Source organism: Pantherophis guttatus, chromosome 2, assembly GCF_059756535.1.
Source record: "Pantherophis guttatus breed Tessera chromosome 2, ASM5975653v1, whole genome shotgun sequence".
Lineage (NCBI taxonomy): Eukaryota > Metazoa > Chordata > Lepidosauria > Squamata > Colubridae > Pantherophis > Pantherophis guttatus.
The window spans coordinates 34,657,425-34,671,237 of record NC_142064.1 but is presented as its reverse complement, the minus strand read 5'-3'; the positions used below and the strand labels follow the sequence as shown (position 1 = coordinate 34,671,237).

General features: G+C 39.9%; 1 protein-coding gene across 1 annotated transcript; it reads right to left on the bottom strand.

Annotated features, from left to right (window-relative positions):
• Positions 1-3,968: 3,968 nt before the first annotated feature.
• Positions 3,969-13,459, bottom strand: OTP (orthopedia homeobox). Its single transcript, XM_034441079.3, has 2 exons — positions 13,058-13,459; positions 3,969-5,687 (listed from the first exon to the last, which is right to left on the bottom strand). The coding sequence occupies exons 1-2, from the start codon at positions 13,457-13,459 to the stop codon at positions 5,157-5,159; spliced, it is 933 nt and encodes a 310-aa protein (XP_034296970.2). The 3' UTR covers positions 3,969-5,156.
• Between the last annotated feature and the right edge of the window lie 354 nt (positions 13,460-13,813).

The following is a 13,813-nucleotide window of genomic DNA, read 5'->3' as shown; positions in this document are numbered from 1 at the left end:
TAGAAACTGGCAGATATGTACAGATCTCCTAAAAGTGAAATGATCCTGTTATGCACAATTTCAAATGGATAAACAAAACCATACTGTTCCCATATTGACATGATTATGTTGTGTTAACATTACAACTATATCATCAGGACATAGTTGCCATTGGTTCAGTTCTTTGGAATGTGTAGGAATTGATATATAGTCAGTTTTATTCAGACAAGTGTAACAATTATTTCAATCCTATTTTATCTGAATGTACAGACATGTGTCATGATATTTAAATGCATTTTTAAATTAACATGAGGAACACTGCAGTCCATGTTCATGTATCCAGAACAGACATTAGTGAGATTAAATACTTAGGTATATTAAAGCACCAGACTTTGAAAGAGCCCTTTCCCCATCTGCTATCCTTCAAATGTTTTTGGACTACTGTACAACAGCCGAAATACTCAGCCATGAAGGCTATCAATCAGGCAAGTTAGGAGTTCTGAAATTCTAATCTCAACATTTCTGTGAGGGACCAGATTGAGGAAGACTGCTTTATACCAGCTGGTCAATTTTAATATACTTTTCCATCTTAAATACTATATAGTGATTTCATTTATTTATTTAAATACTTTTGAGGTATATACTTTATCATGGCCATGAAACCCAAGAGGCAGTTTGGCTGCATCTGATAGTTGTCACCCATTTAGCACCAGCCAGGGAGCCCAGGAATGCTATGGACATTGGTGATTATTGTGCATATTATAGTGTATTTTTACTGCTTTTCTGTCATGTTACTATCATTAATAAATAAATAAGTGCCTTCCAGTCAATCTTGACTCCTGGAGATTGTCTCGACAAGTCCCTGCAGTTTTTGTGGCAAGGTTTTTCATAGGTGATTTTTCATTGCCTTCTTCCTAGAGCTGAGTGACTGGTCCAAGGGCCACCCAGCTGACTTTGTACCTAAAGCAAGACTAGAACTCAGGGTATCATGGTTTCTAGCCTGGTGCCTGAACCATTACACTGAACTGGCTCTACTAAAATACCAATATCACTACTGATTTCAGTGGAATTCTCTTAGGAATATTGCTAATTCTTCCTATAGTTTAACAATGCTTGTAACCTAGCTAGCTTGGCAGTTGGGTTATTCTGACTTTGCAAAAAAGGCACTCAAAATGCTATATCAATATTATTTAATAACATTAGATATATCATTACCTCCATATTGCAAATTAGGATGTGAGGACCGAAGAGTTATTTTGTATGCTACATTTTTGGGTGCTCGTCATTAATATTGTAATTATGCACATAAGCATTTTCTACATGAAAATAATACATTCATTTAAAAGATACATTATGTAAGAACCCTAGTCAAAGAACCATGTCTGGAGACAGCTCTTTGTTGAATAATTCAAGGTTTTCTTGTGCCTCATTAGGAAACTCACAAAGTGAAAGAACAGTTACTTGCCTTAGGCCTTAGCAGGTACTTTCAGTTAGAAGTTAGAATTTGCTTGGGATCTCCTAGTTTAATTTTAGACATTGCTGCAGTTTCCTAACTATGGACATTTCCACACAGTCACCATTGTCACTCCTCACATCTTCTGAATTCATCTTATAATGACCCACAATTGTCTTTACCCATGCCAGTGTGAGAACTCATGATGAACCAGCCAGCAGTCCCTCCTGTTGACCTATAGGGAACCCCCAATTGAAATCGGGTGGCACTCAGCTTCCCACTGTGTTTGCTTTTGTGGTAGAAGGCTGGGGAAAAAAACGATAAAATAACAAACAAACAGGTCATTAGGCAAAACTGATCTGAAGCATAATGTGAGAATACTAAAATGTTATAGCAGGTTAACAGTTGCAAGGGAAGAAAAATACAGAAGTGTTCCAATTTGACTTACTTTACAACTGAACTGGAAAAAACCCGGCTCAGCTGCCTATTAGGATAAGTGGTGTGAGATCAAGGGGTGATGTTGCTTTTGAAGCAATGCTAAAGCGTTGAATAGACGAACCCTAAGTCTGCCCTCATAGCCATTTTAATTGTCATAAACTAGATTTTCTATGTGCCAAATGGAGTTAATAGAACTGCTCAAAATTAGGACCTTTTTAATCCAAGAACACCACACAAACAAGATCCGAAGAAGAGGGAGATTCTTTTATTTTAAAAAAATACATTAAAAGTAGGTAAAAGACACAAAAATGGAATAAAAGCACACGATAAGGATACCATGATCTAAATTAAGAGACAAAAGGCAGGCTAGAAAGATGCCTCTTTATAGGGAAATACCAAACGGGGCCCTGGTTAAATAAGAACTCTTTATTATGTTTCAAAACCACTATTGTGTTCAAGGTTAATATTTAAATATACGCTATTATTTAGAATCCATCAGAGATTCCTAGCTGAAGTATAGAAAAATACAGAGATTAGAGTACACCAGTAAATGAATCCTGGCCCAAGAGAACACAAAAGTGATTTTAAAATTAAAAAACAAAACAGAACCATTCTTCTAAATGTATACTCAAGACCAAATTTCCTCTGATGCTGCATGTTTAATTAAAATAATTAAAACATTAAACTCATTGTTTGGATAAAGATGCTGTTCCCAGTTTAACAAACAGCATATTAAAATTTCAGGAGTACTGTAGCCATTTTCCAAAGCAATAGTAGGTCATCAGGAGTACCATAAGGGTAATATTTTTGCTTGAAGCATAGGGAATCTATAGAACTTATTTTTTGAATGATTGCTTATGTTGAAACATTTTCAGCCTTTGTGTTGGCTGTTTAAATGCTGTATCATAAAGCTCACATTAATTAGACGTCTTTTTCAGAGGCATTATTTAATCATAAACAGTTGTCATTTTGAAATTAAAAATTCCTTAAAATATTGAGGGGGGGGAGCAAAATTATTACTCTATGTGTATGTGTGTGTGTGTGTGTGTGTGTATCCTGGGTGATGCTCGCTGGGAGCCAGCAATGCCCTCCTGTGAAAGGCTCCCGGACATGGCATCCTCCAGTGTGTAATTAAGAAATGTGTAATTGATGTGCAGACATAAACGAAGTGAGCGCATCCCATTAATAGGACAGAGTCCTTTTCTGCCTGGTGCCTGGCAACCTCACTTGGCCTTTCTGAGACCAACTTTGCAAAAGCGCAAGGAAGGGAAGTGAGCATCTTCTGCCGTGGCAGCAAGTCTCAGCAACCAGAACAGGCACTAATTCCAGAGCCAGGAAAAAGATGAATGGCAAATGTACCTTCTGTTTTCCCGAGTACATTCAATTTCATTTCACCCTCCCTCCAATCTTTACTCAATTTAAGATTTTAAAAAATGGGACATTATTTAAGCCTACCATCTTAATATTTGCCCTTTTTACTACCAATATAGTCACAAAAGGTGGCTTCTGTTTTTCTCTCTGTCGTTCACAGAGTTCGTAATCCACATGAAATATACACAAGCAATATTATTTTTAAGAAATCTGAAGAGGCTTTTTTCCTATTGAATGCCTTGTGTCCTCTATGGTAGCTTGGTCTGATCAAATGTTTTGCTCAGAACTTACCAAGAAAAATATTATTTGTTGCAAATGGTTCACCACCAGAACAAAGGAACTTGGGTATTTGCCATTTTTATTGTAACCCTTATATGTGCATCAAGCAAGCAAGTGCTTGTTTTAGATTCAGATACTTCTTGCTGCTGCTATTTCCATTAGAACCTTGCTTCTTATACTAAGTCATTTGACACAAAGAGATCAAGCGGTTTATTGAAATTGTAATTAAGGAATGCTGTAGCTTCACTGCAAAATCAGCCAACTATTCCCAAAACATGTGACAATTCTCCCCATTCCAAACTGGGGGGGGGATGAATTATTTGCTCACTCGTTTTAAAATACCTCTTATCTCACAACCGTGGTTCCCACTACGCGCTTAGCAAATGAGTTTATTTATCCATTTACATTAATGTGGTGCCAACTCGCTGGGAAAAGTCAAATCATAGGTTTGTAATAGGCTCAAACATTTATTAAGAAACCCAAAATTCCATAATAAATAAGCACAGACAGTATTTTTTTTTAAAACATATCACAAATCGACCAGTATGTAACAAGAATGCTTTATCTACACAAAACATCCTATTTCACCGTGGGTTCATTCTTCGAAACAGCTTCTGTTCTCTGGATTTGGACCAGCACATGCAGAAAAGGGGGGAGAAATAGCGGCTTGCTGTATCTGTACAAAGTCTTCGCCAGATTGGAGGTCTCTCGGGTCCACGCTAGCCAGGCGTCGCTCGCCCGCTGCTCCGAGAGGGCGCGGGGCTGCGGCCGAAACAAAGCGAAAAAAATGAGGGGCGCCAAAGCTGAAACGGGATCGCCCTAGAAATTAAATAGCCCATCAAAAATGGGAAGGACGGGAAAAGAAGGGGCGGAGGTTTCTGTGCCGCCTTTAAAAAAAAAATTCATTTGAATTCGACTCCCGTCGCTTAAAAAGGGTTATCAAATGGGCTGTTTTCCCTGGACGATTCACGTCATCGCCACTGTTCTCACCGCCGTCACCGCGCCCGCCCGAAGGTCGAGCTCGGCCGCCCGTTCAAAAACCTGCTATCAAAACCCCTGCAAAAAACGTGGCTATTGTTTTTGTATGTATGTATACACGCACACACATGCATACGTGTGTATACATGTACACGTACATGTGTGTGTATATACATATATACTTTATACAGACGCACGCACGCACATATATCTATCGTTTTCCTGTGGATCTGGGTGAGGAGTAGGTCGGGGAGCAACTTCGACAGAACTTAAACGAGGTCCGCTGAGTCCTTAGGATAGGAATTTCTTAAATCTTAATTAAGACACGCGTTGGCTCCGTCTCCGCCTTTGCAGCTCGAACTTGCCCGGGTTGCTCACCGGAGATCGCGTGTGTGTGTGTGTGTGTGTGTGTGCGCGCCCTTACTTGCGTCTTTCTCTCCCCCACAAAACTAGCCCATTGGTTTCAGATCCTGAGTCGGCTCCCTGGTAAGTGAGTGGTTCCCCCTCCTCTTTTAGGTTAAAAAGGTGGGGGAAAAATGGCGGGAACGAGGCGATCCGCTCGGGTCAGAGCAGGGAGGCCGGACGGAGGTGAAGAAAAAGGCGGGAAAACGGGAGGCGCGGCTGGGAGAGGCTGCTGGCTGGGAAGGCGGGGGCGCCATTAGGTGAAACTCATGGAGACTGTGTGCTCCAGCGCTTTCCGGCGGAGGGAGGCGATGCTCGTGCCCCGCCACACGTCGCTGCTGTCCGGGGAGCTGCAGAGCTGCGGCGAGCCCGTCACGTTGCTGGGGCCTGGCAGGGAAGCGGGCACCATGCCAGGGAAAGCGGGCTGGTAGAGGTGCGACTGCAGGCCGGCGCCGTTGGAGCCCGCCAGGCTGTTGGACAAGCCCATGGAGTTGGGTGGGGGGCCCGCCGCCAGGCTGCACTGCGACAGGGACTGCGCCATGGCCTGCTGCCTGCCCAGGGCCGGCGGCAGGGGCAGCTGCGACACCCCCGGCATGGCGGCCGCGGCCCAGCGCGTGTCGTTGGCGTGGAAAGAACACAAGCTGTCGCCCATGGCTGCCGCGGCGGCGGCGGCGGCGGAAGGGAACTGGGGCAGGCCGGGCGTGGGCAGCAGCGTGCCGGGGGCGCGGAACACGTTGGTGGTCTTCTTGCGCTTCTTCCACTTGGCCCGTCGGTTCTGGAACCAGACCTGCTCGGATCAGCCGTCGCCGCCGAAGAAGGAAAGGAGAAGAGAGGGCCCATGAAAGAGAAAAGAAGGCCGGGTTAGACCGACGGAGGACTGAGCTGTCATCGGGCGAAGCCGCAAGGGCGTGCCCCCACCCCTCCCCGTAAGGCCACCCGGTCCCCGGGAAGGCCTGAGCGGCCGAGGAAACCCCGAAGACCCAGAGGAGGGCTACCCTGTGGAAACCTCTGTGCGAAAGCGAGCTTTCTCCTACTTCGTCTGAAGCAGGGAATGGTTACTCAATTAACAAACAAAGGAATATATAGTGAAGGGCGGCTATTATATTTCCATTGGGATTTTGGTAGAAAAAGGAAGAATCTCCTTTTAAATAAGGGGCATCTGCCAGTTCGAAACACAGATGGTCCGAGGGACAGAACAAAACTGAACTTGTATTGTAAATATACAATGCTTAGTTTCTGTTCTGTAATGAAATACAGTATTTGTCTCAAGCATCACCATTACCTTACTAATAATATACATTGCATTTAATAAACATTTAGGTTATTTTTGTCAGGATAATTTTGCTGTACTGTAGTTGTTACTTCTTTTATCTGCTTAAATATTGAGAACTTTGTTACATTCAGGGGATGCTACCGGTAGTGGGCAAATAGAAAAAAAAAAAAGAAACTAAAATGTAGAGTTGGATTTAAATTGCTTATAAACTATAACATTCCATTAACAGATCCAATTGTTATTTTCTGCCCCAGCATGTTACTAGCACTGATTTAAAAATAAATACTTTTAAATAAGTATCATTATATTTATCTCCACATTGCTGAATAATAAAATCCTTGCATTTAAATCTAATGAAGTTTTAGAATTCAGATTAAACTACCTGGTGCAAGATTATAGTTTATTGATAAGTACTATACTTCATTGCTGAGTATTGTACTTCATTCCACTGAAGCTATTATTTGACCAACTTATCAGAAATACACAATAGCCAAACAGTATAATCAAAGCAGATACATCATCACATTAGATTAGACTATAGCTATAATGCAACATGATTGAGGGAGTCATGGTAATTTGGGCTGCATTTTTATATTTTAAAAGAAAGAGGAGAGGGAAGTCTAAATTTATATAGTCCTCCTTATTTTGATACGTTTGACACTGACTTCTATTAATCAACAAATATATCCAAATAGTACTTCTACCTTTCCATTATTGCTACATGTGCAAGAATTAGTAGCACATTCCTGATAAATCTTTTGTCTCTCCCTCTCTCTCTCTCACTCTCACACACACACACACACACTAATACTGATATGGTGTAATATTAAAGATGTGGAGATTTACATTCCAAACCACAGCAAAATGAAGGTTGAAAAATACATGGCAGCCTTCATTTTATCTGTTTCTGTGTTGGACTTTATATCCTTAATTCTCAGTCTTAAGGATGGAAGTCATACAAACAACCATTATTGCTAAATCGTTAAGTTCAGCCTTGGATTCAGTAACACACAGAGTGTCATGTTGCGTACAAATATCCTAAAGCAGCAACTTACTAAGACCCACTGTATGTTGATATTTGTGCAAGTAAGTACCATTTGAATACTTACTGGCGCTTCTAAATCAGTGGTATGCCTAATACTAGTATGGTAATTGCCACCAGTTCACATTATTGGAGTAAACTCTTTTCATAAACCCCACCAGTTAAAATGTTTTAAGAAGAATGCAGACCAGATAAATGTTTATCCAGTATGATTCAGTCTATTTTTTCCAAATATATTCATGTATGTGACTTTTTTATACATAACCCAAAGAAGATTACACTATATGGTTCAATGCATCCTCCTCTGACCCAAGAATTAAAATAATGCCTTTGAAAATAAAAGATGTCTCAGGGCTCAGTGTAACAGCATACAATGAGTTCCACCAAGATCTAATGAATTTAACAGCAGTTCAAATATTGCATTTGGTTTTAAAAGAAAGAGGTACCCTAGACTAATTGTCCAATAGTTCCCCATTTTTTCCCAGAAATTCCAAATGAATTTATAATGAGAATGGACATAATTATTTTATATTGGGTCTCATATTTTCTAATCATCTAAAATAACCATATTTTCCACACTGGAAACAAAAAGCCATTGCTTAGGTATAATAGGTGTGCAATTTAAATTTTCTTCAGCTAAATTTCAGTAAAGTTAAGCAATTATCTAGATATTTCAATGGAAACATTTCAGTATTAATTTTGAAATTGGGGATTAATCTCAAATGCTGCAAGATTACTTACTAAAATGTTACCTTAAGGGAGCTGCTCTGGCATGTGTACAGAATTTTGTTTTAGGCATTCACACTGATGCTTTAGTTAACCAAGGTTTCATTAGTTTCAGCTACTATTGACCTTACCTATGCTTATTTTTTCACTTCCATTTAACCTTTTAATTCAAGAACCCTTTAAAAATCCACTCCTAAAAATAAGTACTTATTTAAAAGCTTTTGGAAATTACACAAGTGTGATTTCTCTTCAAAACTAACAACCACTATGATTTTAAGCATGACAATAAGTATAATAGGATTGTCACAATTAGCTCTAAATATAATACTAAACAAACTCCATTTAATTCACATATAGACCTGTGTCCTTCAGTTAGCTTTCTCTGTTCTCTTATTTAGGCTTTGTATTCTTTGTTTCAGTTCATATCTCAAATACAATATTTATCTATAAAACTGTCATTTGTTTTAAGTGAAGGGGCCTGCTCATGAATTGCTGTTTGAAAAGAATGTGTTGCTGGCCCTTCAGTCCTCTTCCTCCAGCTAAAGTTTAACCAGGCTAAACTTTTATTGTTGTTTTATTGTTTAGCCAATTGGCTTGGCTTTTCCTATTGTCTGTTCTTGCTTTATGCGAATATGGTTTGTTTTTAATCAGCCTGGGTGCTGTCAACTGGCAAGTGGTGTAGGTATTCTGTTTCGTTTTGCATTCTCAAGCATAGAGCCAGTTTGGTGTAGTGGTTAAGATGTTGATCTGGAAACCAGAACACTTGAGTTCTAGTCCAGTTTTAGGTATGAAAGTCAGCTAGGTGACTTTGGGCCAAACACTTTCTCAGCCCAACCTGCCTCACAGGGTTGTTGTCATGAGAAAAATAGGAGGAGGAAAGAGTATTATGTATGTTTGCCATCTTGAGTTATAAAGGTAGGGTAAAAATATATTTTAAAAAATCCACTTGTTTAAAAGATAATAAAGATACTATTCAGAGAAAGAGAAACTAGTTGTTTCCTGATCAGTTTCTATCATTTTTTTTCTCCAAATCTTTTAACTCTGTTAAACACTTTTAACAGATCTTTAATCTTTGTGTTCATGTATTAAGAATGCCATAACTCCTTAGGGAGCACATTTGTTAATTTCAGAGTAATATGGACTACAGATTTGTCCACAATTTCCACCTTGTTTGAAAATGAGATTGCTCTTTGCTTTTTTCAACAACACCATTGTTCAAACAATCTCCAGGACACTTTCTGAGCCTTGACTTTGGGGGTGTATGGGTCCCAAGAAGAGACATATTTTTCCAATCCCTTTTATTTAGACTGGGAAACGTGCTTGGGCCCATTAGCAAGAAAGAACAGCTGTTAAGTGTCTAAATGTTATAAGAATAATAATTGAATAGAAGGGAGGGGAAGATGTGGAGCAGAGGGGAAAGAATTTTGTTCAATTACGTTTTAGGGTTAGTTAAATGGTGGCCACAAAATCATTTTATGTGTCATGGTTTACTGGGGTTGTAAAAGAATTTCCATCAAGTCTGGATCACCTCATTTCAGAGCAACAGTGCATATGCTTTTGAAAATGTGGATGTATCCACTTGGAAACCAGTGCATGACAGATTAAACAGGAGCAAGAACCAGAAGGATACTTGGAAAAAGCACACTTGACAGCTTGGCTCTGGAAATATATTAGCCAGAGGCATTTGGGCAACTTTGCCTTGAGATTGGCATACCAACAATTATCTCTCAGCTTCTGCATCAGCCAATGATATTAATATGGTATTAAGGGTCTAATGGAGTTTGCAATTTGAAACTCTATTTTCATGATAATCTGTAGTTACAGTAATATAGACACACTGTAAATGTATTTAGAGATACATAGCTCTGTTAATCCCCCAGCTATAAACGGGAGAAGTAGTCAAGGGAATATTATCTTCCTTCCTTCCTTCCTTCCTTCCTTCCTTCCTTCCTTCCTTCCTTCCTTCCTTCCTTCCTTCCTTCCTTCCTTCCTTCCTTCCTTCCTTCCTCTTTTTATTCCCCTCTCTATTTTCTCCCAAAGCCTTATGAAGATCTCACTGGAATCCATCAGATGATTAATGGGAAGATTTGGTAGGAAATCTGGAGAGCTGCATTAAAGCTCAGATCTGAGGTTCATTTCGATCAGCCAGCCGTGAACTCTAGGCCGAATTCATTACGCTTTAATAGTTGCTGGGAGAGGAAGAAAATGCAATTTCTCATTCCATTAGAAAACTAGAAAATACTCTCAGCTTGTCCCCTATTAAGATGTGGCAGGTGACATGGGCAGCGCAGAGGGACACGGTCAATGGAATCCTTGCACATTATTTTTAGGTTGGTGTAAAATATTGAAAGGCAAGCTTGGGCTGAGCAGAAGTTATTTCACTGATTTGCTTTTTATGTAAATAAAATATTGAAAGTTAATTAATCAGCACGAGAGACTAATGATTATGCTTATTATATTGCATTGGATCGCTGTCATTTGCATGATTCTCACATTGCTGCTTAATAAGCCATTCTGGGTTATAAATAATTCTGAAATTGGTTTCTAATAATGGCATGCTATAAAAAGAATGGTTTTATTACTATTACACCCAGTCTGGGAAGATGGGGGGGGGAGATAGGGGGAATAGTACAGCAGTAACATAAAGGAGAATAAGCTTCTGCCTTGACAAGCAGGAATAGCTTTTTAAAATGTAGACCAGAAAATAGAAAAGATATAATTTATTCTTGCATGTAAGGGTACATCCAAGGCTGCTGCAGTAAAAGCGGGCGTGTGAAGCATTTTGGATATGTGTAGAGTCCCCACGCACCGAAAAGGTGGTATGAGACCATAAACTCAGCCATTACTCTTCCATTTCGTCAAGTAGCAAGAATACAATGAACTGGGAAGTAAATATATTTCCCATAATTTATTTTTTGCACAAGCTTACATAGTGTTAATCATTCTGAAGTGTTAATTAAGAAGGTTATGTTGATTTGATTACTTTTTAAACTGCAGAACATTATTGTAAAGAATATTTAAATTGCCACTCGATTAAACTGTTTCTATTCAGCTGCCTGAAGCTATTAGAAGACTGTAGGATTATGTAGCGGTTATTAAGATATTTTTTCTAGCTTGCAATTCACTGAGAGATAAATCCAATTGATGTAATTGTGCTTGCTTATAAGAAAGTCTTGAAGTCCATGGAAATTGGCTTTAGGTAAGATGTAACTAGAGAAAGGCAATTATATATTTTCATTTTTTAAAAAAAATCTACATTTTAATTGTATTTTTAAACTAATAATTTAGATAGTTGCAAAGAGCCAGGGTAAGAGATTTTAAGGGCATGGATATTACTACATGATTGTAAATCAAAGTCAATGTACATTTTCAGTTCATGAGAATAAAACTAAAATCATTTAATTTAAAATCTGTGTATTTGCCTTTTTTATTAAACATTTGTAGTGGCATATAAATAATAACATTCTGTGGAATGTATTGGTTGAGGGAAGAATACATGAATAACCACCATTTCCTTAATATATTTGCATTTTGGCTTTTTTAAAAAATCAAGTTTCTGGTAATAAAACTGCTTTGATTAACCTTTGCCAAAATCCAATGAAATTTACATGATCTTGTTTTCTTTAATTTTGTCACCAACTAAATGACCCTCTTATTTTAGCTGAAATCTTGAGATATAATTCATAGTAATATCTGTTGTATTCTAACTAAATCTTATTACTTGTGAAAAATATTTTTTTTTTAAAAAATGTCTTAAGTTTTATTCATTGAAACATGCCATTGGACACTTTTTATTTTTGTACAATATAGGCCTAATTTGCAGATATCTCCCTTTTAAGTATGTTTATTATTTTTCTGGAAGTGTTTAAAATAAAGAGATGGGTGATAACAATCCAGAAAAGACATATTTTAAACTCTTAAGGATTTCTAAATGCAAGTTTAAAAATGCCATTGAATTTCCACTGGCATTCTCCAGTTGCCAATGAATTAATTAGATCTGCTCTGCAAAGTCAGACAATACTCCAATTGTATCAAAATTTGTTTGGAAATAAATTAGCAGATTTTTAATTCTCTTTGTCCTTTTAATGCCAAGCCAAGACGATTTCTATTGGATCCAACTACATTTAATAAGATTAAAACACGAACTTTCGATGGAATTTTTTTAGACTCTAAGTAAAACTAGATTTCAAAATATTTAAGTAGTGTAATCTAAGGTCGAAATAATCAGGGAAAGAAAAGTTCAGGACTAAGGACAGCGCAGTTGCTTTAAAATGACTCACAAATCCAGTTCAAATCATTTGATATCAGAATTAGAACAATTAAAATAATATCTACTTGATGAACTAAAGTGAATCCAAATTTATTTCTATGTACCAAATTTAATCATCGTTTTACAAATATATTATCTTTTCTCAAATATATTTATCATGTTCACAAATAAAAAGTTTGAGTCGATCTAGAGATTCTCTGAACGAATAAAAAACCTCTAAGCTTTCTTTCACAAAGATTTTATTCGGAGATCTGTCCCCCTGAAATTGGTGGCAGTTAAATTAAGTAAGGAGTCTGTTGCACCAGAAACCAATTTCCTAGCGTTGCAGTGCAGCAACTAAATTTGCAGGTTCAAAATAAAAGCATCGCTAGAAATCTACGATGCCGCTCAACCTTGCGCTGGGAGCAAATCGGGCGAAATTATTATTATTATTATTATTATTATTATTATTATTATTATTATTATTATTATTATTATTATTATTATTATTATTATTATTATTATTCGTCTTCACCTCTTGAAAGCAAAAGCCTTTGCCCCTGTGATGCCTTTTTATCCTTTCATTTCAGGCAAACTTTAGAAGGGCCACGGCAACCTGAAAGCTTTTCTATCCCGGGGTTAGGGAATCGGGATGGCTGTAGCGTTTGCTTGGCTCGCCTTTCCGACTCCCTCTGTTCTGCGCCTGATTGCTCGGGCCGGGACCTAAGGAGGAGGACCAGCCTTGGCCTGGCAGGGCCCTGGGCTCCCGGGGGTGGGTGGGGAGGGGGAAACGCTGCTCCGGCCCTTGCCGAGGCCGAAGGAAAGCAAGGAGGCAGAGGGCCGGCTTGCCGTGGCTCAGCCGCATACCTGGACTCGCGACTCGGTGAGGCCGATGCGCAGAGCCAGCTCCTCGCGCATGAAGATGTCCGGGTAGTGGGTCTTGGCGAAGCTGCGCTCCAGCTCGTTGAGCTGAGCCGGGGTAAAGCGCGTCCGGTGCCGTTTCTGCTTTTGCTGGCCCTGCTGCGGTCCGGCCTGGCTGGGGTTCTGCGGCGGCCCGGGCTGCTTGTCGGGGTCTTTGGCGCTCACGGCCAGCGCGCTCGGCGTCGAACCCACCGTGGTGATGTCCTCTCCGGGTAGCAACGTGGCCCCTTCCACCGCGTCCGAGTTGGGCGCCAGGTCCCCCGGGTGGCCTCCGGGCTCCGAGCCTCCGACGCCCAAGCGGCACTTCACGGCCTCCCGGTGGCCCAACAGCTCGGCGGCGTCTTTCATTCCTGCGGAGGCAAAGCAGCGGCCCACCACGCTTCAGCGTCGGATCCACTAAAGGCGGGCAAGGCGGCAGCCTTCCCCGAGCGCCGGAGCCGGGATCCTGCCCCGGGCACGCCGGAGGAAGGGAGCCGCCAACTTGGAAGGAACTCGAGTACCATCCCGCTTAAATAGGAGCCCCGGCATGGGGGCCCTGGCCGCCCCTTTCCCGCCCGAGCGAGAAGTAAGTTCCTTTGGCTCAACAGCCATTTATCCAAACCCCAACAAATGCCTGAAATTATAAATCAATCTATGTCTTCAATTCTTTAACAAGAACTTAAGGGAAACAAAATAAATAAAAAAGAAAGAAAGAAAGAAAAC

Bases quoted from the DNA above. Each gene is read 5' to 3' on its own strand.
- OTP (XM_034441079.3), bottom strand. From the start codon at position 13,459: ATGAAAGACGCCGCCGAGCTGTTGGGCCACCGGGAGGCCGTGAAGTGC. The intron at 5,688-13,057 runs GTATGCGGCTGA...TGATCCGAGCAG, and splicing joins TCACCGAGTCGCGAGTCCAG to GTCTGGTTCCAGAACCGACG.